This window comes from Coloeus monedula (assembly GCF_965178545.1).
Source record: "Coloeus monedula genome assembly, chromosome: 1".
NCBI classification, from domain to species: domain Eukaryota; kingdom Metazoa; phylum Chordata; class Aves; order Passeriformes; family Corvidae; genus Coloeus; species Coloeus monedula.
In genome coordinates, this window is record NC_138781.1 from 246486 (window position 1) to 272034 (window position 25549).

General features: G+C 56.7%; 1 protein-coding gene across 3 annotated transcripts in view; it reads right to left on the bottom strand.

The window, feature by feature from the left end:
* AGAP3 (ArfGAP with GTPase domain, ankyrin repeat and PH domain 3) overlaps nucleotides 1-25549 on the bottom strand; it is a gene marked incomplete at its 5' end in the record, with an annotated part of 110618 nt that overhangs the window by 51593 nt on the left and 33476 nt on the right. For all 3 annotated transcript variants that reach the window (XM_082302644.1, XM_082302643.1, XM_082302645.1), the window contains 7 exons: nucleotides 433-588; nucleotides 8469-8596; nucleotides 12809-12943; nucleotides 14285-14426; nucleotides 14591-14676; nucleotides 14864-14951; nucleotides 19297-19355. In XM_082302644.1, coding sequence (XP_082158770.1) covers nucleotides 433-588; nucleotides 8469-8596; nucleotides 12809-12943; nucleotides 14285-14426; nucleotides 14591-14676; nucleotides 14864-14951; nucleotides 19297-19355 — 794 coding nt within the window. The remainder of the gene's footprint in view (nucleotides 1-432; nucleotides 589-8468; nucleotides 8597-12808; nucleotides 12944-14284; nucleotides 14427-14590; nucleotides 14677-14863; nucleotides 14952-19296; nucleotides 19356-25549) is intronic.

Here is a 25549-nt window from a genome sequence, read left to right on the forward strand (position 1 = left end):
CCAAACAGGAGGCCCAGTGACCAGGGGCTCCGTGCCACGCTCAGGGTATGCAGCCCCAAGGAGAAGATGAGCAGAGTCACTGGTGCTGTGCATGCACAGCTGCACTCCCCGTAAGGAGCAGGAGCTCACACGCACTACACACCCACGAGTGCACCCTTGCACACTCCTACATGTGCGAGGAATGTCCTGCTCCCAGATGCTCCCCCATGCACCCACACTCTGCCTGAAGCAGCCCACAGCACCACGGTCCCTGCACACACAGAAGGTCCCTCCCACACACACACACACTCCTGCATCCCCGGCCCTCCTGCCAGCACAGCATGGGTTGCCGTGCGGGACAGCCCGTGGGGTCAGGCTGCCATAACCCACTCCCTTCCCCTCTCCTCTGCTGAAAACCCACCCCAAAGCTCCTGGGCTCCCTGTGCCACTTACCGTGAAGATGTTGGAGCGCCGCTTGGACTGCTTGCGGATGGGGGTGGGCGTGTTGGAGGCAGCGATGGTCTCAATCCGCAGCTCCCGCTGGCTGATGCTTGGGGTGGAGGGCACAGAGGAGGAGTAGTCACTGAAGGCTCCTCCACCGTTGGTGGCCTGGAGGAGGCGACAAATGGTCAGAGAGGTCAGAGACAGGCTACCTGGGGGCACGACTGCAGGAGCACCACCTGCCCCACGTGGCCTCATGCCAGGGCAGGGAGTGCTGCACAGGACTGGGATAGGGTGACATCCAAAAAATCATGGAATCATTTCAGTTGGAAGGGACCTTAAAGACCATTTAGTTCCAACGCCCCACCATGGGCAGGGTCAACTTCCACTAGACCAGATTGTTCCAAGCCCCATTCAACCTGGCCTTGAACACTTCCAGAGACGGAGAGCTCACAACCTCTCAGAGAGACATCCAATGCCAGGCACTGCTCCTGCTCAACAGAGGGGCTTGGAAAGCCTTTTCTCTCTTTCTGCTCTAGTTTTTTCACATGTTCAAGTTCTGAAATCAAAGAGAAGGGCAGCAAATGGCCAGAGAAACACAGGTGAAGCCCTTCCAAACAGGTGTGGTACAAGGCCTGGGGCAGCGGGGTCCCACATAGCTGTGCCCAGCCAAGGGGCACAGCTAGGGCACCTCCGCCTGTGCCCAGAACACAGGACCAGGGTCACTCTCCTTGGGCAGTCATTCCCTTCCTCTCCGTTGAGCCCATCAGACATGAGGCTGCGAGGCAGCCCAGAGCCCGCACAGCTCCAAGTCCCACTCATCCATCCATGAGGACAGCCGAGATGCCAGTGGGGATGCGTGTCCCCAGGCCAGCCTTCACCTTTCCCACATCCTGAAGCACAGAGTGCCACACCCCAAGCTCAAGCTCTGTGTGAAATCAATCTCTGCTGCTGGTTTGGAGGTCTATCTGAGCAGACCCTGAGGCTGGCACACTCCACAGCCATGGCTGCGGTGGCCTATGCCTGGGAACACAGGGGGCTTCACTAGCACCTCACTGGACTTCACAGCAAGAGGAAGATCCAACTGCGCAGCCATGCACCCACGTCACCAACATATCTGTTCCAGACAAGGCTGCTCACTCCCACCCTGGCCATGCCAGCAGTGTGGGCAGTCACTGGACAGGGGCTTAGGGACATGCCAGAAAGAACACCTGCATGGAATCATTTCAGATCTGCAGCCCAGGACATCTCACTATGACACGGCACGTAGCAGCCTGAGCTCACTGGCAGTTCTGGAACAGGATTTCAGAAACACATGGAGGAGCTGCCCCTAGAAGGGCAGGTGAGCTCCAGCATCCCAGAAGGGGCAGCCCACCTTCTCCCAGCTCTACGCTCGCAAAGTGGTGGCATCAGCAGCCCAGTGACTTCCTCCATCCTGCCTACACTCTGAGCAGGAGTGGAGCCCACACAGGGTGATGATCTGCTGCAGAGGCTCTGCAAGAGACCCTCCCCACCCCCAGTGGGATCAGAACCTTATTGTGAGACAAGCAGCTCAGGAATGTTGGAAGCATGAAAGGGGCTGCACAGGCAGAGCAGCAACCATTACCCACAGCTCAGTCTCAGAGAGAGGTGCAACCTTCACCTAAGTCATGGATCCCCTCATCTTTGACAAGAGAAATGAGAGAAGACTCACAATGGGAACTTAAAGAGAGGAAAGAGCCACCCAAGCAGCATTTCAGCTTCCTCCTCATGGAGGCAGAGCAAGGACAGGAATTCCATGCTGTGAGCAGGTGGGTGGCTCAGACCACCCCAGCCTGTCTGGAACACGAATGTTGCTGGAGTCCTGAAACACAGAATGAGAGGGAACCTGGTCTGGCTGTGCTTTTCCACAAGTAGAAGAGGCTGGGAACTCTGTCCAGAGAAGGGAATGTTGCCAGGGAGCTCCTCTGCAGGCTGAGGAACCCTGCACTGGACAAGAAGGTTCTGCTGCTGAGTCCCAGGGAAGAGGGGACCACCAGGGACACAAAGCAACATGTCACCTGCCAGTGACTTCTGAGCCTTCAACAGAGAGAGCTCCTGTGAATCCCAGGTCCAACACCCACACAGGAGTTTCACAGGTACTGTGATGACGGAAGAGCTGCAGGGGAAGAGACCCAGGGCCACTGACTGCACACATGGGCAGTCTGTGTTTAACTGATTCATCATGGGTGAACTAGGTCAAAGAAAGTGAAATAGTCCAAGTGTTAGGAAGAGAAGGAGGATGCTGCAGCACAGACAACCTGCCACATGGAGCAGTGAGCTGGGCATGGCTGCCCAGCTCCCCGTGTCCCTCCAAGATCAGCTCCTGGCCATGCCTGGCACATTTTGGTGACCCTGGCAGCACATTCATGATGCTGTGACTGTCGGGAGGAGCCAGTTCAGAGGAGGCTGCAGAGTCTGAGCTCCTGCCAAAGCAGCTGGAACCTGTGGATGCAGGTGATGGACACTAAAGCTTCAAGGAAGAAATTTTGCTACACCCTGGTTTATATTTTACTTGCTCCCTGCAGTCTTGTGTGTCATTTCTGTCTGGCCAGAATAACTTTCCTTAACCTGTAAGTCTGCCTGGTGCTGGAGCCAAGGTTACTGTCCTTGAGTGACAAAGGACTCTGGCCTTTGAGCCTCCCATGTCGCACAGACAGCCAAACCTCAGGAAGGGCTCTGGGGCTGGAGCATGGCTCACACCAGGCTATGAAGGGAACCTCCCATGAGTTTGGGGGCAGAGGAGAAAGTCCCTCAAAGACAGAAAGTGGCTCAGACAGGCAATCCTGAGCCGCCTCCACTCTGTTGGAGCAGGGAACTCCAGAACTTCCGTGGGATCCAGGGACACAGGACAAATCTCAGAGATGTGGCAGAACCCTGACAAGATGACAGCTCTGGTCCAGTATCATGTGTCTGCCATTGGCAGGTACTTTGCTGGTGGACCTGAACAACCACCTGTGGTCACCACTGGAATCTGAGAACACAGTGGGAACTGGAAACTTGGTAAAACACTCGTGGGACAAATCCTCCCCATTAGTGTGTAACTGGTGGAAGAGCATCAGCAGTGCCTGGGAAGGGCAGAATGCAGGTGGAGTTCAGGGGCAGCAATTCCTGCTGTAACAAGGCCTGAGACAGAACAAGTAGTTTGGGAAGGGCTCGGAGTGGAAGAGCACACACAAACAGCAAACACCAACCTGGTGTCTGTGGGAAGAGGGGAGAAGCCGGAGGAGCATATGGACCATGGAATGTGGGCACCCTGAGCTGAGCGGGCAACAGGACACGGGCTTCCCCAGGGAAATGCCAACGCCTGCCGCTGCAGCTCCTGAACTCTGACAGAACGTGCTGCAGCAGGCCAGTGAGCACTGTTACCAGCTCAGGTGAGCTGCCCTTGGGGCTTCATTTCACTTGCAAACTTTGATTTTCCACCTCTTTCATCTGATCTCCCGCTGAAGTCTGGATGAAGGCCCTCCCAGTGCCCCCAAAGAGCCCGTGCAGGAAGGCAGACTGAGGCCATCGAGAAAAGCCATGACATCGGGCAGCCCAGAGCATGGCGGGGATGGCAGCAGCCCCCAAGGCCCAGGGGGACACCCAGTTCCCTCCACCAGCCTGCCAGGTGCCAGGTACCTGCATGGGGTACCTGTGGTACCTCCTGCCAGCTGCTGGGAACCAGTTTCCTGGCAGGAAGACAAACTGCCATCCCACAGCAAACACAGCAGTGACTCACCCACAGCCTGGGGAACTCCCAAAGGCATCCCAGAGGCCCTGAAGAAAGACTGAGAACGGGGCAGCAAAAGTGAGGAAATCAGGTAGAACAACTCTGCAGGTGTTGCAAGCACCCACTGGCCCGAGAAACTCCCATCCCCTCCCTGCAGGCAAGGGCCAGGAGCTGCCAGGAGGGAGCAACATAGGAGTCAGGGTCAAGTGAGGAGTGGGACTCCCAAACCCATCCAACCTGCTCACCCAGCAATAGGTGTGGGCAAGATACAGAAAGGAGAGCCCAAGGCAGCAGGCAAGAGCTTTCCCTGGAGCTGCTGGGTTCTGGGGAATACAAGGTGCCTGCTCCAGGGGGTGCAGACCCACACCCCTCAAGTTGCTGGGAAGGCCAAAGGGACAGATCTGTGTCCCCAAGAGGACTCCAGGGCTGGCCCTGGCTCCTGCCATTGCAAAGAACCAGGCTGAAGCTGAACACAATACCCAGGGTCAGGGACCCGCCGAGCACATCTAGTGACTCGTGAGAGCTCGTGGAAAACCCTGACCAAGGCTGACCTGTTCCTACAGCTCCCTTCCCCTCCTCACGGATGGAGCAACATCCTCCAGGCACCGCTGCAGAATAAGAGAAAAAAACCCCCAAACTCCCAAAGGCAGAAATGAAACCAGGGCCTTTGGCTGGTTCCCAAGAGGATCATCCACTGTGCAAGGACACCAGGACACATCCACAGCAGCCCTGTCCCAGGAGAAGGGAATCCTCCAGACAGAGGGGTAACAAAATCACCAGGTTCCTCTGGAGTCCCTCCTCTCCCAGTAACCACACTGGACTGGTCCGACTGACAGACCACACAAGCAGTGGCCATTTCCAAAAATGTTAGTTTGGCTCAGCCAGTAGTGTCAAGCTACTTCCAGAAGAGCTGTGCCCAGAACAAGAAAAGGGGCAGGGCTGGCTCCCAGCTCCTACCTACCATAAGAAGCCCTTTGTGGGGGACACCTTGTTCCCATTCCAAGAAAAGTGCTTTCTCCACTGGCAGCTCCAGAGGACAGAGCTGCCGCTGCAGACCAGGCCCAGAGCAGTACTGCCAATCCCAATTCCAGGGGCTCCTCCTGCCCCCAAATGCCAGTCCCATTGTTCCAGGGACTCCTCCTGCCCTCCCAGGCAGTACTGGAAGGGAAGGAGATCCTTCTGTCCCGAGTGTGTGTGTCTCACCTGTGCACACTGATGCCTGCAGCAAAAGGCAAACGAAAACTCCTAATTGTGTTTTTTGTCTGGCTTCTCTCCACCTCATCTCCATGTTAAGTCCTGTGTTCCTAAACTCTTCCTTGAGAGCTTTTTTCCTGTTTTCTCTGTGCCAGTTACTGCTCTCTGGCTTGCAAAAGCAAATGAGAAACCCTGGTGAGAGCCCCAGGCCCTCAGGTATGACAGAGCTCAGCTCTGCTCCACCAACACCTTGTCACTCTCCCATTGGTCCTTCCTGGCAGGGCGAGCCTGTCCACCCCCTTCCAGAGCCGTCCCACCACGTATCACTGTGCCAGGGGCAGGGGACACCAGGGCACTGCTCCCCAATACCCAGCTGGGCATTGTGCCCTCCCATGTGGGCAGCCTGAGCACACACCTGAGTGTGTGGGCTGCTCTGCCCAGTTCCCTGTCAGAACCATCAGTTACAGGGGAATTTGTTTCCCAAAGCCAGTTGGATTTTCCCTGAGGACAGTGGGGAGCAGTTCCAGAACCTCACTTCCGAGCCCATGCAAGAACAGGGAAATACTTCACAGCATTTTAGGATCACTCACCATTGCTTCACTATTTTTAGAAGTGTCCTTAGTAATGGGGGAGAGATGTGCAAACACCAGGGCAAAGATCGCTGCACGGGTCACTGGCACCAAGAGGGTTTGTGGTGGGGCCACACGAGACCCAGGGAACACAAATTGACTTTGGTCACCCTTGTGGGGCCCAGGTTTGCTGAGGGCAGGAGGGACACGGCATTGGACAGGCACAGAGCAGGGCTGGGGAGGGGGCACAGGCCATCAAGCCGCAATCCCTGTGAGCTGCACGCTGCGTTACTTCCCTTCACAGCTCTGCTTCCCACCACAGCTCCCTACGTCCCTCCAGCCAAGCCAGGAGCACAGTAAGGTACAGAGAGCAAAGGTCTGTCCCCAAGCAGGCAGCCAGAATTCACCTCTACACAGACCTCGTCTGCAAGCCGTGCTGAGAGGTGCTCTGTGGGAAGGAGAGGAAAGCAGGGATGGCTCTGAGCAAACACCTCACAAAGCTCATGACATGCAGTTAGAAAATTCTTCCAAAATTTGCTTCCCTGTAGCCAATCCTAAATCCACCCCTTTGGTTCTAGTGCTGCCTTTCCTTAAGGAGCTCTTTCACATCACAGCTGTGTATTTTAGGTCAGGTTTGGTCTATCTCTACACTCATTCCTCAGCTAAATCAGTCAAGTGCTTACTTTCCTCCTGTGTTGGGGTCTCTTCCCTCCCACGAATTTTTGCTACTCTGCAGGTTCCATGCACAGTCACATGAGCGACTGGATTCAGACTGGGGGACCTGGGGAGTCTGGCAACCCCATCCCTCGTACAGGGAAAACATTTTCAGCCTCACTGCCCAGCACAGCCAGTGCCAATGGCACATATTTATTGGGACTCTTCCCATACTTTGGACATGGAAGAAAACACCAAACAAGTGTGCAGCTCCCTTGAGAAATGCTGACCTTGGCCATCAGCCTCTTGCTTCCCTTCCAGCACAGGTGGCCTCTCCTTCCCAGCCAGGCTCATACTGTACACAATTTGCTAACAAAACCCTCAAATTACCAGAGACATTCAAATCTGTATTTCCCTGGGACTTTGCTCTCCACCTTGGATGTCTCCCATTGAACCTGTCCCCAGCTTTCTGGACACAACCATACTCTGACAGAACCTGGCTTTGCAACCTTCCCCAGCAGCCCATCCACCTGCACACAGACTTCACCTGAACCTGCTGGTGTCCAGGTGACCTGGAGCACCAGGAAGCTGGCACAGGTCTCTGCAAAAACCTGCACCCACCTACTCGCAATCCAGCTTTAGAAGCCGCTACAACCAGATATAAACTTCACAGGGATATTTGAAAATTCCCCATGTAATGGTCCAGCTGGTGGCTGCAGATACGGCTCAGGTCTGTGCAGGGACAGGCTCCCGTGGTGGGGGACCAGAAGTCCTCCCAGCGCTGGGAGGTTCTGATACTTCCAGAGTTTCAAAGGCAATCCCCTTATGGAAAACCCATCAGCTACACATGCTGTCCCTCAGCCACAGGCAGACTTCCTGCAGTCCGGGTCACAGATCCTGTGATTCTGTATGCCAGTTGCTGCAGAGATAGAATCTGCTGGCCTGAGTGCCTTGGGGAGCAATGGAGCCCAGGATCTCTCCTTTTTTCCTCACCAGTCACTCAGCCAGCATTTCTGTGGGCACTGGGAATGTAGCAAAGCCTGAATGCAGTGAGGTGGCTGCCTGAAGGATCTCCTTCCCCAGCTCCTCACCATGGAGCCTGCCCTGCTTTCTGACCTCTCTCTCCTGCCTCAGCTCTGCTCCAGGATCACGGAACAAACACCTACGGCGTCACCATCCTCCCCGCACCAAGCCCTTGGCAACCCTTACCAACAGCACAGAGACCTTCCTCTGGCAGAAGGGAGGGAACCTCCTTCCCTGTTCTGCTCCTTCAGCTCACCACTGAGCTCATCTCTCCACAGGTGCATCCCCTCAGAAGCCCTCAGATGTTTGTGCACGTAGACCACCAGCTTCCCGAGTCCAGGGGAGGCAGGACCGTGAGCAGCTGTGCCCGCCCAGCTGGGGCAGCCAGAGCACAACCCTCTCACAGCCCCCTGTGCTGCCCAAGAGCTCGCCACGCACCGCTCACGGCTCTGCTGTGAGTCCACCAAAGCATGACACAGTCTGGGGACCATGAGCCAGACCCAAAGGTTTAGACATGACACTTGACCTCAGGGCAAGTATCAAACTGTCACAGAATCATAAAATCATGGAGTGCTTCGGGTTGGAAGGGACCTTCAAGTACATCTCATTCCACCCCCTGCCATGGGCAGGGACACCTTCCACTAGAACCAGGTTGCTCCAAGCCCTGTTGCTCCAACCTGGCCTTAGACACTCCCAGGGACAGGGCAGCCACAACTGCTCTGGGCTATGGAAGAAGCACCAGGGTGACACCACTCTACTCCTCCAAAGAGCCAGCCCAGGGCAGTGGTACAAGCCTAAGGCTGAACTGTTGGGTACTGAGCTGAGGGGGTAGAAAGCGCAAGAGGTCCCTGGCTTTCCCCATTCCCGTTCCCCACCTGGTTGATGTGGACAGAAGGAATGGAGGCTGCGGAGACAGATGAGTGGCTGGGTGAGTTGGGCAGGGACTTGCAGGGGCCGATGGATAGCTGGTGCTTCTTCCGGAGAGCCACCACCTTCTGAGCCACTGCAAAAGGGAGAAAGGACAAGGTCAGAGTCCAGAAAGCAGCTTCCTTCACCCACAGATTTCTGGAGGGCTTCACGTAGACCCAGGCCCTTCCCCTGACTGATGCCAACACCTGGGGCTCAAACTGTGCCCGGCCCATCCACAGGGAGGATTCAGCAGAACACCCACGTGGCCCAGCCACAGGGCAGGTGCAGGGTAGGCTGCCTGCACTGCTCAGGCCGAGTCCCCAGAGGCCACTGGCCCTCTTGGGCATCACACAGAACAGTGACTTCTTCCCATGAACACCATGGAGACTCTACAAGCCTGGGCTGCTGCAGGGGAACCCCTGGGCAGTCAGTCACTTCTCAGTCACCCCTCATGGCAGCCCCAGGGGCCAGGTACTGGACTGAACTGCCTGGGCAATGCCACCTCCGTCAGTCTGGGCCCTTGTGACCCTCACAGGCTCTAGGTGTTCAGAAAATTAACCTGAGGAACTACTCTCCCAGTTCCTGTGAAGTCCCTGCCTGATGCCAACAGCCCACGATAGCATTTCAGCCTTCCCAATCTCCTGCTTTTTCTGGAAATAAACACCTTGACCAAAAGCATGACAGCAAATGAGCTGGGCTGCTGGGAATCCAGAACAACACATTGTCACTCCTGGTTTTCTCTTGCACACTGGCCAGGTACCCCCACAATCACAGAAGGAAGAATCTTCCAGATGAATGCAACTGTAGGCACTAGGAACATACCATGCCCACCCCAGCATGCCTCATGCCATGCACCTGTGCAATAACGGAGCTGCCATGTTCCTTTTCCAGGAGAAAAGATGTTGCACCACACTTGTGGTGTGACTGAGCCTGTCTGGAAAGGTCAGATGCCAACGGCAACTGCAGAGTCCCGGCACCTTCGCGGCCACAGTGCCACGTCCTGCTCAGACACAGCCAAAGGTCCATGGGGCCACAGCTGGGTTCTCACAAAGCCGGGAGCCTGTCCCAACTCCCAAGCTAAATGTGAGCTCCAGAAACAGCAAGGAACCCATCCTGCACTCACCAAACAGATCATATTAATCTGCTGCTTTCCTGCTCTCCCCAGCTCCTTCCTCCCCCCCAACCAGATGCATCCAGTGTTCTTTGTGGGAATATCTCCCGTCCTAATGCTGCTGGGGAACACTGAGCTCAAGCCCCCCAGGGGCCAGGAAATATCCAGAAAAAAACCTCAGCCACTGTTGTTGTGGGCAGGGATCCCATACCACTACTGCTAATAAGGAATTAACCATGAGGCCAGCGAGACCACACTGGAGGGATAACATCTCCTCAGTCCTGAAATGAGGCACCTTGAGGTGACCTTCACCTTTCTGCATGCCGGGCCCAGGCTCTTCTACTCCCTGAACATCTGTCAGGCTTTTCTGGGATAATTTCTGCCATCCCTGACACCAGTCTTCGGGATTGTTTGCATATTCTGCTTTCTCTGGTTGCCACACACAGCTCTGCTGTATACCCAGTGAGGTGTGCCCTGCCCACAGAGCCTGAGCAGCCCCACTGCCCAATGTCACTGGCAGCACCTGAGCATCACTCAGCATTTCAAAGCAAACCCAGCACTCCAAGTCTGGACAGAGCAAGAGCATGCAAAGGTCCCAGGGACCCACCAAGGATTCTGCAGAGAACCCCTCAGCGTGTCACCTTACAGACCCACGAGGCCCTGCGCACCCTTGTGCACAGCTCGTAGCCTCTCTGGTGATGTGGTCCAGCCAAACCCTCCCTCACGTCCATCCCCCACTGTCCCGGAAGACAGCAATCAATGCTGCCCATCACCCTGATGGCCAGGAACAGTGTCACACCTGAGCAGGAGGGACACCTGCTGTCCCACTCAGGCCGCAGAAACCCAACCAAACCCCTAGGCAGGGGATCCAGAACCCCCCACAGAGTTCATGCTGGAGCCTGGGCCTGCATCCCCGTGTTTGAGGGGGACGATGGAGAGCAGCAATGCCACCAGCACCTCAGCCACGGGTTCTGGGCCATGGAGCTGCTGGCTGTCTTCTCCTGCCCTCTCCAGCGCCCAGGGCAGAAGAAAGGCAGGACCACGCACTTGAGATCTGCAGCAGAGGTGAAGCTCAAGAAGTCATCCACAGCACGGGGCAGCACAGCTGCTGTCCCTCCTGCGCCCTCCAGGACCGGCGCTGCGTCATTCCTTCTCTTCCTCAGGAACATCACTGAGGTGACCGTGGCCAAGGGGCTCTTGACAACCTGTTCCCTGATCTTTGCTTGGTACAGAAGCATCCTTAAAGTGAAGCCCAAGAACTGAGCCCCCCCCCCCCCACTGATGGCTCCTTGCAAACTGCCCTGGCATCTGCTGAACCCCAGATTTTTGCACACAGAAATTGTGAGAGCAATCCTGAGAAGAAGGTTCTTTAACCAGACCTCTTTGGAGCCAAGAGGGCAGAAGGCACATTCCATACCAGCCCCCACCTCAGTGGACCTCTGCAGTGAGGGCACCGACAGCCACCCCTCAGGGCAGGCACACCTCAGGGAGTCCTGAAGCTGACAGGACACACGGCAAGACACAGGGCACTGTCCCTGCTTGTGCCAGGGCCACCTCCTGGCAACACCTGGCAATACCAAAATCCCATCCTCTCACAGCAGCAGTCACTGTGACATCTGTGGACTTGGAAGGATGGAGGAGCGCAACTCCCACACAGGGAGCAGCGCCTCCAGAGGGAGTTCTGCCAGGACACAAGAAACCAGCAAGCAGAAGGTGACCCCTGTTCGGCAGCCTGGCTGCCCAGACACAGCCTGGACCACAAAAGCCTCAACACTGTCAGGTACACACTGCAACGTGCTCAGTGCAGACACAGCACAGCTCAACCACCCACGGCTCCAGGCTACAGACCGGACACCCAGGACCTGCTCTGAGGAATAGGGTCTCTGCTGCTCCTGCCTGAGCTGTGGTGGCACAACAGCCAGGGCCACCCAGTTCTTGGAGAACCCCTGTGCAGTTGGTGAAGATGGGAGATCCCAGTTTCTCCATCTTGGAGCATCCCCCACACTCTGCAGCACCACGTGCGCGTGTGGGAAGAGCTGTCTGTGAACACCAAGGGGCAGGGTGGTCACTCCCTCAAGCTCTCGTTCCAGCACATTGACCTGCTCCCCAAAAAGGTCAGCGACCACTGGTTGTGACCCAGGACAGTGGCAGGGAAGGGCTCTCTGGGAACAGAGGTGCAGCACAGGCTCCACACAGCACAGGCAAGCAAGCAACCTCGGCACTGAAAGCAGCTCTTCCTGCTCCTGCTGTGGGAAGTGGACACCCCTCCCAGCCTGCCCGGGGTGGGTCTGCCAGGACCTGGGGGGGCGACTTGTGTGGAACAAGTCATAAAAAGACAAGGTCTGATGGAAACTGAATTACCATGTGAGGCAAGGTCCTCACAGTGCCTGTGACTGCCAGGACTCCACAAGATCCCAAACCAGCTGCACCAGGATCCACCAGATGCCAAACCAGCTGCATCATGACCCACCAGTGCTCACTAGGAAGAATCACTTACCCACTCCAGAAACACCTCATCCCATCAGCTTCAAGCCATTTCCCCTTGTCCTGTCACTACAGGGAACACACAATTCCCTTTAGGGCAAGGTCACAGTTTATTTAAGCAGACTGCAAACTCCCAGGAGATGGTGCAGGTTCCCTGTGCCCCTCAGCATCACTGTGTTGCAGACCCCCTCTCCAAGCCTAAGCAGGAATGCTCTCCCACACTGTTCCCATGAGTTACAGCTACCCCATCCAGCTGTTTAGGTGCTGCTTTCCTACTCCAGCACCCCCAAGCCCTGCTGTGACTCCTCCTCTCCTCCATGCCAAGGCCACCAAGCCCCTCTCTGCAGCCTCCCAAGTCCTCACAGGCTCACAGACTGCTGTGCTGCCCTGTGGGGGTGCAAGTGTCCCCAGCAGCCTCTCTGCTCTCTGGAACAAGCCCCCACCCACAGGGCAGCCTCTGCAGAGTGGCAGAAGGTGCTTCCCAGCCCTGTTCTGTGGCCCCTCATGCACACCCACGCGCCACACACGGGGTCCTTACACCCCCTGTACACAGAGCGTGTCCTGCTCCCCGCACCAGATCTGTGTGTGCGAAGCAGTGGCACCGCACGCGAGTGGGTGCCCGAGGCGCCGGGCCCAGGGCAGCACAAACCCCTCCGTGAGACCTCACTGCAGCCCCGTCCTGCCCGGACACCCTGACACGGCTGCAGTTACCGTCCTGGAAGACCCTCTCCACATTCAGGCCGTAGGTAGCACAGGTCTCGTAGTACGTGCAGCGCTTCAGATCGTTGGAGAGCTTCCGTGCCCGGGAGTCGTCGATGACGCGGGGGTTGGTGGCGCTGATTGCATCTGCAAACCAAGGGGACAGGGGGTTGAAAGGCAAGGACCCTGCCCCACCTATCCACAGGTCCCACAACACTTCTGGCCTCCCTCCCTCTCTCCATACAGAGGAACCACCTCCACAGTACTGCCCCATAAATGCCTGCGATCACGAAGTCCCACGTTTGTAGAAAAATGGATGAATCTTGGTAAATGAACCTGACTCAATTTCCCAAACCACTCAGCCACTGACATTTCAGCAGAGAGAGGCAGAACACCTCTGGGAGGTGTGGGCACCAAGGCCAGGCAGCCCTAGCTGCCAAATAAAATGGATTTGTCAGTCTCCGCCATTTTAGGGCTCATGGCCAAGCCCTACATGTTAAAGAGTCCAAGGGAGAAATCCTCCTGGTTAAACAAGAAAGTCAACTCTGCTGGGACATCCCCACAACCAAGGCATTGCTGGACAGCTATAAAATACAGGCTCAATTTGTATCCCAGACACCCACCAAGTGCTTGCCTGTTTTGGAAAAACTTCCTTCCAAAGAGGAATCCAACTCTTTGAAGACAAGCTAGGGACGAGTGGGGGCTGCAAACCAACCCTCACAGGAGGGGTCAGAGAACTGGGACCTGCACTGTGAGGAAGCCCTCCTCGGGCTCTCCAGACAGTTGTGTGGCTCTACCAAGGCTAGGACCTCACCTGGTTCTGTGTCTGGGACAACAATGGCCACTGACCCCATTACTTGGCCCACTCCTGCACCTCCACAGTGCATGCTGCCACCCCATTCCTGAGCCAAGATCACTCAGTCCTAAAATTCATTCCACAATCTTTAATATATCCAAAGTTTCACACCTTTGTTCTGCTTTTAATACAGGGTCTGGAGCAGACCCCCTGTGACTCCCTCTCGCTGCTCCTGCCTGTCTTCCTGGCCTCAGAGCTTCTTCCTGGCCAGGAACAGGTCACACATTGCTCAGGAACTGTCCTGCCAGGACAGTTTTTCCAAACAGCCATGTCCTGCTCCTGCTCTCTACTGTCACACAGAAAACTCTTCAGTCCCAGGCTCCCTCCTGCCTGGGCTGGCAGAGCTGGGGGAGGCAGCACCAGGGTATTGTGCCATTTCCAAAAGGAAAGTGACTCCATGGAATGAGGCAGCTCTCTCTGGGAATGCTGAGATGGTCTGAGCAGGAAGTCCTGCCTTAGGGCCCTGGGCTGGGGCCTCAGCATCGTCCCTCAACCCCATGCAGGGCTCAGAGAGCAGGATCTCCCAATGTGCTCAGGGGGCTGGCACCCCGTGCTCTTGGGCCAGCGGGACACGGCACCAGCGCTCCCGCCTGAGGCTCGGGGTGTGGGGGAAGCCCAGGCACCGCTCTCACCCTGTGTGCCCACCAGCACCATCGGCACCTCCGCTGTGTTCCGGTAGCTGCAGAGCCGCAGGTAGTAGTTGTAGACGGTCTGGAAGCTGATCTCATCCTCCAGGCTGAAGACAAACACCACTGCATCGACCCAGGCAGCGAACTGAAGAGACGCGGCAGGATTACAGCGGGGACGAGCAGCTGGGGACCCGGGCCCGGAGCAGCCAGCAAGGGCAGCCACACACCGGGCTCAGCCAGCACACACCTCCCCCCAGTCCCTCCAACAGGACGGGTGGGGAGGGACCACAGGAAGGACAGATCTCCTACCTGGAGTTCAGGAGGGCCCCCTTCATCTCGAATCAGCAGCAAGTAGCTCTGACCATCCACCACGATCTCCTTCTTAAACCGGCCACCTTGGGGGAGCAAAGCTGCTGGTCAGTAAGGGAGGTTCGAGCAGAGGACACCCCAAACGAGGGCCAGGGGAGCTGCAGAGCCCCACAGCAGTGGTGAAGGAGGTGCAGGGACCGGGATCACCTTCAGCACCACGGAGAGGAGTGAGCACCCAGCCCATCCCCAGGCACCCTGGGAACCAGACCTTACCCTCTGGAGACTCCTCCTGCACGTAGGTGCCGGTCAGGTAGCGGTGCACCAGGGCCGACTTGCCACTGGACAGGTTCCCCACGATGCCCTGGAACAGACACACGTGTCAGCCGTGTGCCCAGCACGTGTTCCTGTACACAAGGCCACCCCCGTGAGGTGACACCACCAGTGCCTGGGCACATGCTGATAAGAGGCAGAGGTGTCCCTCAGAGGACACGGCAATGGTGTGACCCAGCCCAGCGCTCGGTGGGAGGCCAGGAGACACTGACTGGGCTCAGTTGGGCAGACAGCAGCCGAGACTGGGGCACAGCCACCTGGACAGAGGGCAGTGGGTACTCTCATCCTCAACTGAACAGGCACAGCCCTGCCAGAGCCACATCAGCTCTTCCCACAGCCCTTCTGCTCCTCAGGGAACACCTGCCATCCCAAGTCAACTCAGGAGGAGAAAAACCTCTTCTCCCAGCCCACACATCCCCAGCTTTGGGGTGTTGCAGCTCTGGACAGTAGCTGCCAGTAGAAGGGGAGCAGAGGCCAGCTACACGTCGGGTACAGGCCCAGCATGTGCTCATGCCTGAGGCTCCAGCACCACGGCAGCACTACGTGCACCTCCCAGCACGATGGTGCCACCCACACGGGAACACCCAGCACCAGCGTTCAACCAAACTGAAGGACAAAGCTACTGAGCCCTCAATTTAATTGGGCAGAAGCACATCTGACTGCAGCACCCTCAGATTTGCTATGAAATGCAGGTGGGTGTCCCAGGATGGGTTAGTCAGAGAGCCCAGCTCTGCCCATTGTCAGTGTCTTCCTGACCATTTAATGCTGCTTCATTGTGGGACCAGGTCTGTACTGAAGGGTCTGGAGCACAAGTCTGATGAGAATCAGCTGAGGGAGCTGCGAAAGGGGCTCAACCTGGAGAAAAGGAGCTCAGGGGGGACCTTGTGGCTCTGCACAAGTCCCTGACAGGAGGGGGCAGCCGGGGGGGTATTGGGCTCTGCTCCCAAGTTACTAATGACAGGACAAGAGGAAACATCCTCAAATTGCATCAGGGGAGGTTTAGGGCGGGTATCAGGTAAATTTTTCCACAAAAAGGGAAGGGGTCACCTTCAGCTGAATCCCTGGAAGTGTTAAAAAAATGTGGATGTGGCACTTGAGGATATAGCTTAGTGGTGAACATGGTGGTGGTGCTGGTTGATGGCTGGACTTGATGATCTTAGAGGGCTTTTCCAGCCTGAATGGTTCTGTGATTCTGTACAGCTGCACTCACATGGCCACACCAGTGCTGAAGACGTAGGGTGAGGAGTGGCTACAAACATTAAAGCTGCCTCTGCTGCCACGGAAGTTTACAGCCAAACTTTTCCAGGCACTGGGATGAGCTTGGCAAGTGAGTCACCACCAGGCAGGTTCTCCAGCTCTCCACCAGGTGCTCAAACAGTCCTGCTGCTCTGGGTCCTGCCAAGGGTCCTGCCAAGGGTCCTGCCCTGGGCCATCCACACACCCCCAGTGAGAAGCAGAGAGGCACCAGCCCTGTGGCCGCCGGCATTCTGGCGTCCTGGTGTCACAGACCATGCTACCAAGCGCAGGACACCGCCCTGTTTGCCAATTCCGCCTGTGCCAGTGGAGCCAGCGTGCGGCAGGAGCAGGGAGCGCCGATCAGTGGGCTCCCACGGGCACGGCCGGGCCGCTCACACCGCTGCCACATCCATCACCTGCCACAGCAACTACAGACCCCGACAGCGCATTCAGACTGCTGACAGCACAGAGAACATGGGCTGGGCTGCAACCCACTGGAAGGGGCTCTAAGTTCACCAGAACCTTCTCTTCTCCAGGCTGAACACCCCCAGCTCTCCCAGCCTGGCTCCAGAGGGGCTCCAGCCCTCAGAGCAGCTCCATGGCCTCCTCTGGACTCACTCCAGGTCAATGTCTTTGTTTTGTTGGGGGCCCCTGGCATGGACACAGCACTCCAGGTGGGAGTACTAAAGCAGGCTCCACGGAAGAAACTCTGGAGAGCCCAGCTCTGGGCAGGCAGCTCAGGGGTTCGGTGCCAGGTTGGCCATGGCTCCTGTGCCAATGGAGTGGTTCCCGAGGCTGCCCAGCAGCGAGGGTGCCATGCCACGCCAAAGATAAACACTCCAACGGCATTTAGCTCGAACACTGGGATGGAGGCTGCAGTTACATTTTGTCTGCACATAGTACAAACCCTGACCTGCATCTCACCAAAATCCTGCTGCTCTGCCATGTCCTCGAGCTCACGTGGAGCTTCAAACCAGCCACAGAACTGACAATCCTGAGGAACACAGCCCCTGAGAGACACCAGACTGGAGCCAAACAAGGTGTGTAAGCACTGTGGGAACCTCTGCTCCATGATTTTTGGGAGAATGCAGGAACGCAGTCAGCACTGTGCTGGCACTGCCCAGTGCCAGGTGCAGGGGATGAGTCCTGCCAGGAGGCACCGTCAGTGCCCCTCTGCAAGAACTGCTCGGTCACAGCCTCCTCCTGGCCTGCAGCACTGGGAGGCAGCTTTGGGAGAAAACTGAGTGAGGGAAAACTGCTGAACATATCTTCAATACATGAAATTATTCAAAAACCTTGGAGGAAGTATCCTGAATGCTTGGGAACAAGCAGGGAGAGCAGCAAGACCCTCAACTCCTGCAGGAGAGACAGAGGACACAGAGCTGCTTGAAAATGGGAAGGGAGTGAAGCCTGGCAATGTTTCTTGCTGGGACAGTGTCAGGTCCCTCACAACAAGAAAGACCTGGAGGGGCTGGAGCATGTCCAGAGAAGAGAATGGAGCTGGGAAGGGGCTGGAGCCCCAGGAGCGGCTGAGGGAGCTGCAAAAGGGGCTGAGCCTGGAGCAAAGGAGGCTCAGGGGGGACCTTGTGGCTCTGCACAAGTCCCTGACAGGAGGGGGCAGCCGGGGGGGGGTCGGGCTCTGCTCCCAGGAACAAAGGACAGAACAAGAGGGAAAGGCCTCAGGCTGGGCCAGGGCAGGCTCAGGTTGGATATTGGGAACATTCCTTCCCCAGAAGGGCTGTCTGGCCCTGGCACAGGCTGTCCATGGCGGGGGTGGAGTCCCTACCCCTGGGGGAATTTAAAAGCTGTGTGGAAGTGGCACCTGGGGACACAGTCAGTGATGGCCTTGGGAGCGCTGGGGAAGCAGCTGGACTCAACGATCTCCAAAGGCTTTTCCAACCCAAATGGCTCTGTCACTCTAAACTAGGACTCCGAAAGGTCTCAAGGCTTTTAGAAGAGCTGCTTTGGTTGGATGAAACCCCAGAGCAACAGAGATCCCCAGAGGTCATGCAAAACCTGGGGAAAGGGCTGTGCTACTTGAGGAAGAACTAAAAGCTTTGGGATGGTTTAGCTGGCAGCACAGCTCTGCAGCCTTGCAGAGCCTCAACATCAAGTGGCAACACCCAAACATCTGTGAGAACATTTTTTAAAATGCATTTCACAGGTAAACTAACAAATGAATATTCAAAGTTTGGTTTGATTCTCAGGATGGTGCTGGAACGTTTTGCAAGAAGAGTTTTGTTCTTTTGTTTCTTGGACTAATACTGAAAAAAGTTAATCTTGCAAAAACTGAAGGGAGAAAGAGCTGAAGGGCACACACCAGGAGCCTGCAAAGGGCGCTGAGGGCTGGCACGGAGAGCGCAGGAAGAGCAGAGGGAGGAATCGATCACTGAAGCACCTGCAGCATCCTGCCCACCCCAACATCACCTCCTGGCCACCCCGGAGCCCGCAACACTGACCCTGTCCCACTTGGAGGGGCTGTGCCAGGGGCAAGGGGGTGGGGGCAGCCCCCTGACCACAGAGACCACACCCCACAGGGAGCTGGGGGAGCCTCGCAATGGCGAGTCCGGGGGAAACCCACCCTGCGCTGACAGACCCGGGGAGCCCCAGCCCCTCGGTGTGGCAGAACAGAGCTGCTGTCATCCTGCAGCAGCCCTCCAGGGCAGGGACACCTCGGCAGAGGTGGGGGAAGCGCAGTGCAGAGCTGAGATCAGTGAGCCTCTGACGGAGCAGTGACGTGACCCATGCCAGCACGGCTGCTCTGGGGGTGACCACCAGGGACATGTACCCAAACCACCACCTGGGATCCACACCTGCTTCTGCTGCATCAGCTTGAGCAGCAGCACCCAGACAGGTATCACGGCTCTGCCAGGGCCAGCAGGGAGGCTGAGCGGCTCAAATGGTGCCTTTTCACCTTCACATCCAAGTACTCTCCCAGATCAACAACCTCTGGCTCACCCCTACCAGGACGAGCTGCCGAGAAACCCCAGTCCTTCCCTGGTATGGCAGCAGCTCCAGCTCCTCCCTCCCTTCTGAGGCTGAAGTCTCCGTGTGTTTCCACCAGGCCATGTGAAAATGCAGGATTTTCTTGAGGGTTTGGGCAACCAGGAGTATCCCAGGCACAAGCCACGAGTACTCACCACCTTCAGCTCAGGCACCGAGCGACTCAGGGTCCATTCCTGGCTGTTCACAAACGAATCTGTGGACAGAGGGGAGAAACCATCAGGTCACCCTCAAGATCCCAGCAAGGATCCTGCTACACTCTCCCTGCTCCCTCCAGGCAGATTTATGGTTCTTCCCTCCCTTCTACCTCATCCAGAGACACAGAGCTGCATGAGGACCCAACACGCAGCCGGAGCCCCAGGTGGGGAGGAGCAGCCGAGCCAAGGGCAGTATGGCAGCAAAGAGGCTGGGCACTGCTGGCTGGAACCCTCCCTTCTGCCCTGCAGGAGCACAAAAACCCCTTCAGCATCCCCTGCCCTGAGGCATGGAGGACAAGGGAAGCCCTAGGGACCAGATACCCTTTTGGGGAGCACTGGGGCTGCACAAGACCCGGAACTGAGGGCCCATGCCAGCGCCCCGAGCCCTGCCCTCAGCATGCCGCAGGCCGTGCAGCGGTGGAGCTGACAGCAGGATATCAGCCACGCTCCTGACTGAACGCAAACACAATTAATTATGGCGTATTATGGAATTGGCAGCATGCTGCAATAGGCTTACAGAGGCTGTGGCAATCTGGCGTGGCTTGAGGAAACACCCCCATCCTGCCACAGAGCATCTGGAGGAGGAGCAGGAGCCTGGAGGACACCTTGAATACCAGAAGCAGCCAGCAGCCCCTCCTGACAAATCTGAGTCCCTCACTTGCCTTGGCAAGGCCAGACCTTCCATCCAACACCAGCTCCAGGGCAGGACCCATAGGAGCAGCACCTCCTGCATGTTTATCACATACAAACAGAAAGGATTTTTGGAGACCAGAAACCTGTGGGAGCTCTGCATCTTCAGAAGCCTGTAATAAACCTGCCAAATCTGTGGCCACAGACTATTGCAGGAATGGGAATCTCAGATGGGCTCAGAAGGGAAGCTCAAATCCAGACCCAAAAGTGGGCAGCAATCAAACACGATGACCTGGGCAGTGTCACCCAAGGCCACAGGGAGGGTGGCTCCAGACCTGCCCCAGCAGCTCTAACCCCACAACCACAACTCCTAGTGCCTGCTCCAGCAGTCCCCAGACCACCCTCCCAGCCAGCAATTCCTTTCCACTATCCCACCCAGCCCTGCCCTCTGGCAGTGGGAAGCCATTCCCTGTGTCCTGTCCCTCCATGCCTTGTCCCCAGTCCCTCTCCAGCTCTCCTGGAGCCCCTTTAGGCCCTGCAAGGGGCTCTGAGCTCTCCCTGGAGCCTTCTCCAGGTGAACACCCCCAGCCTCTCCCAGTCTGGCTCCAGCCCTCAGAGCATCTGTCTTGTTTTGGGGCAGCACTGGGCTCCACAGCCGTGCCAGAGCCCTCCAGCGCCTGCCCTCACTCCAACTCGTATTTGGCCCTCATAACTCCTTAGGGGAGGTTAGACATACAACAGCAGCAGCCCTTCCTCCATCTCCAGGCTGAAGCTTCATCTCACCTCTCTCACCTCACTGGGCAGCCCAAAGCCATGGAGGAGAGCCCTGTCCTCCTCCCACGGCCAGAGGGCTGCCTAAGCTGCTCAGAGAGCACGAGGTGACAAACCATAACCCGGCACTGTGCCCTTGTCCCAGTTTTGTGCAGCCACCAGCACCCACAGGCCACAACACACTCATCCACCATGTTCAAGAAAGGTGAGAACATGATGCTCCTACCTGGAGTTTATCTTCCATGGCTGATTTAGGAACACTCCTTTTCCAGGAGCTACAGACAAATAATCCCCACGTCTGCTGCAGGAACACCAGGTTATTTATAGCCATCCTGAGGAATTGTTTCTCCGTGGTGTCTTTCACCTGCCCTTTCCTTTTTTAGGCAGAGGTAATTTTTTTATTAAAACAATTCATCAGTCATGAGGAAAATGATACATTCTTGAGCCCTTTCCAAAAGGTAACAGCACACCTGTATTTCCAACCGCATCACTGGGTCTAAAAAAAGCTGTCACCTCCACTTGGGACTTCTGCCCCGCTCAGCCTCTTTGGCAGGTAATGAGACAGATAAAGCACCATCCAGGCCTTCTCTGTCCCCAGCATTCCCTGATGGGAGCAGGCAGCACACACTCGTGCTGTTTCACTACACACAGCAGGTTTTTGGCAGGTTCTGAGTGGAGCACAAGACACACACACCCAGTGATCGGCCTTGGGAAGGAGGAGAGGCAGGGAGAGCCCTGGAGAGGGCAGGCTGGGCTCTCTCTGGATCTGCTCGAGGATGACCACGACAAGCTGCCCCAACAGCTGCCTCCTGCACCAACTGTCCCAATAGATCCTTGCTTGGTTTTTAACCCAGGTTCAAGAGTTTGTTTGCAACACTTCGATTTTTGACTTGCTGAGAAGGCCCCTGAGTAAACCTCAACACAAATAAACACTGACACCACAAGGCCAACAGGACTGTGCTCAGCCACACAACTCACCCAGCTCCTCACTCCCACTGAACACCAGGCACAGCCTGCACATCTGTCCACCTGCTCCAGCATCTGCCAAGCCTGAATGTCAGCCCAGGCCACCGACTGGTCCTGGTTACCCACCCGGCACATGTGGCATCGACAGCCCAGGGGTGTCAGCGCAGCCCAGGGGTCCTGGCACAGCCCAGGGGTCTCAGCACAGCCCAGGGGTCCTGGCACAGCCCAGGGGTCCCGGCATGGCCCAGCACACTGCCTGCACCCACACTGTCTCCACTCAGCACCATGCCAGGGTGCAAGCACCACTTTACACAGTGCAGCTGGAATCTCCATTCCTTCACAATCGCCTGGAAGTTACTGAGAAGCACATCTTGGAGGAGCGTGGTCCCTCTGAGGCCCCTTCTGGAGCCAAGGTCACAGGTGTCAGGAGCAGAAGACCCCTGTGTGCCCCTGCTATCCTGGGCCAGACCTGCACACACCAACCCTTCATCTGAGTACCACCTCGGTGAACAGACACACCTCTTGTTCAGGACCATGACTCTGAACACCTGTCTGGAGCACCACTCATGCACTGCCCCCACCTCTCTCCTGCCTCATTAGCTGAGCAGGAGGCAGCTTCCTCCTGCACAGATTGATTAAGGATGAAGAGGGCAGTGCCTGGGAGGCAAAGAGGCCATTCATGTCCACACTCCGGAGCAGGCACGTGCCCTCTGTCTGCACCCTGAGGCATGTGGTGAAGCTTCCCACCCACCACCTGGACATGGTACTCTAGGCCATCAAGACATGACAGGACAAGAGGAAATGGCCTCAAGTTGCACCAGGGGAGGTTTAGGTTTGATACTGGGAATATTTTTTCTCTGAATCAGCTGTCCAGTCCTGGCACAGGCTGCCCAGGACAGTGGCAGGGTCACCATTCCTGGAGGGATTTAAAAGCCATGTGGATGTGGCACCTAGGGACATGGGCTGGTGGTGGTCTTGGCACTGCCAGGGAAATGGTTGGACTGGATGCTCTGAGAGGCCTTTTCCAGCCTCAGTGATTCTGTGATTCTGTGACTATCAGCCAGTCTGGGAAGGCCTGAGGGTTTGGAGCACAATCCACTTCCACATGTCAGGCTGGGGTCCCTGCCACAATTGCATAACTTATAGTCTGTCACTTTAAGTGTTCCCTGGTCCTTTTTACACCCCCTGCTCTGCCCCAGAACATGCCAATCACCCTTCTCTCACCACACAAGGGACACACAAAACACGTACACACCACCCCAACAGGTGGGGGAACCACATATGTGCAGATGAGCCATCCACAAACCCAAAGGTATTTCTCACATCACCTGGGCCCTGTGTCCTGCAGCTGCCTGCACCCATGCTCACAGGGATGGCTCTATCACCCAGATCTCAGACATCCCCAGCATGAAGCCTTCTCCCACCCCCTCCCCCCGCCCTGATTTCTTGCACTTGCTTCCCTTCTCCGCCATCAGCTCCCACAGCAGCGTGTGCGGGCGGGCACAGATCACACCCACAGAGCTGCCAAAGGGCACCTCACGAGCAGTTACTCAACCCAAAACAACCACAGACCAAGCAGCTGGCTGCTGAAAACCAGTGACGTGACCCCGATGTCAGCTCTGTCCATACCAGTGTTCATCCTTGGTTGTCAAAATGCAGAACATGGCAAGTCCCTGCACTCATGGCTACGAACCCTGTCAGTGTGACATTGTACACCCTGTGTGTTGCTGCAGCTATTACACACCAGAGCAGCAGGAAAGGTCCAAGTCTGCAGTAGCAGACTGATTTGGAGCCCCCTTCAAACAGCACTGTTCCCTCTGGGGCTGCCAGACCTTCCCCACTTCCCTCCGGGCCCCCAGACCCTCCCCACCCACATCCTGAGCCAGGGGGGTGCCCAGTCCGCAGGCACCGCTCCCCACTGAACAGGCACACGATCCCCATTGTCTCCTGGGGGCAGCTGTAACCATGTGGAAGCACACAGCGAGGCACCGGCAACCTGACGGGGCTGAGGCACCACCCGCAATCCCGGCAGGGAGCTGAGCACTCGGAGCCGCTTCCCACAGCACCTGAGCCCCGCTGCCAGCTCGCTCAGCAGGGATTGCCTCCAGCAGGAGACACCTCCAGGGACTGATCTCATGTAGCATCAGGGAGTCACGATCTACTGGATCAGCTTCACTGCTGGACTGGCTGCACAATTCCAGATGAAAATACACCTGCTCACTCTTCCTGCATCTTCTCTTTGTTATTTCATCACACAGAAGTGACCAGGCTGTCCATGCTGCAGTTCAGTGCCTTCCCCAGGTGTACCTGACCTTCAAAGCAGAAGCAGTGGGCTCAGAGAACCACTGTCACACCAAGAGCTTCAGCACAGCCCAACAGTATCCTTCGCTCCATGACACAACCACACAAGAGGAGATCAGTCCAGACTGACCTGGGAAAAGGAGATTCAGGCCAATTCTGTTACTCCCCAGAAGCTTCTGTTGATGGAGACTTCCTGGCATAGGCAGCTGTACTGCAGAAGGTGGAAATTTGGGAGAGCTGGCAATTCTGGGGTGGGCAGAGCCTCTGCCATGCAGAGAAGCAGACAGGGACATAAAGGAGGCACTCTGTAGCCGATGTCCCTTGGTCAGCTGGTCATCCTGGCCACCTTCAGGACCTACAGACCAGACCCCAGCTGTGGCACAGCAGTGGCACGCACTGAGGAGGCAGGATCAGCACCCTCCATCACAGAGCTCGGACACCGCAGCTCCCTGTGCCCCGAAGACAGCTTGGAGGGGGTTCAGCCACAGACCCACAGCTCTCAGCACCCTCATGCTGCAGGGTAGCTGGGAGGAGAAAGGGGCTGGCCGACCAAATTCAACTTCTCACCCCAGATGCTCCCTCCACGGGATGATGCGCAGCAGGTTCATCTACCCTGTGCTCCAGAAGCGCCAGTGCCAGACACATGTGGTCTCCCCACACAGCAACTAATAATTAACCAACTCATTATCCAAGCCATGGTGGAACTCCCTTGGACACTGCAGCCCTGGACACTAAACCCAGCCTTGAAACCAGGTCAGAGGCTGTGCAAACACAGCAGAGGCCACACAAACCAAGGCCACTCGTGGCCACCACTGTGGCCACACAAACGGACCCACCTGAGCCCACACACAGATCAAAGGCAGGCAGAGGCAGCGTGCCTGGGCACAGCTACCCTTCCTGGGCACAGCCACCCCTTCCAGGCCAGGCTGATAAAGCCTCTGCCCCAGCAATGCTGGCAGGAGGGGGATTTCTCCATGTCAAGGACCAGCACAGGCATAGCAGCGTTCCAGTCAGCACTGAGCTAGCACAGGAACCCACTGAAGGACATGATCTTGGAAGGATTATCTCAGTAGAGCTTTAAACACTCTGCAGCAACAAAAGAAAGACAATTCTGTGTCTCTCTAGGAAAGGGCACGCTTAGGAACTGCCACCATTGCTTCGTCACCACGCCACAGGCAGCAGCAGCTGGTGTCACTGTGCTCTGAGGTCAATGCAGACTCTGGAAGATCCAGGCATTTCAACCTCTCGGCACCTGCTGCTCTTCAGCCCCCACCCAAACACTGTCAAAGACCCAGACCAAACCCTGCTGTGATGGTGGGACAGGGTCTGCTGGAAGGGAAAACCCAGCAGAGTGTGACAGAGAGAGACAGGAACTCACAACCTCCCATCACAGCACTCCGTGGGGATCTACCTCACCAGCACAAACCTGTTCCCAATGTGCCTGACCTCGGCTCCTCGTGCAACCTCACGAGCGCTGGCAGGTGAACACCGAAGGCACAGGGTTCCCTCTCCCTAAGGCTGCCAG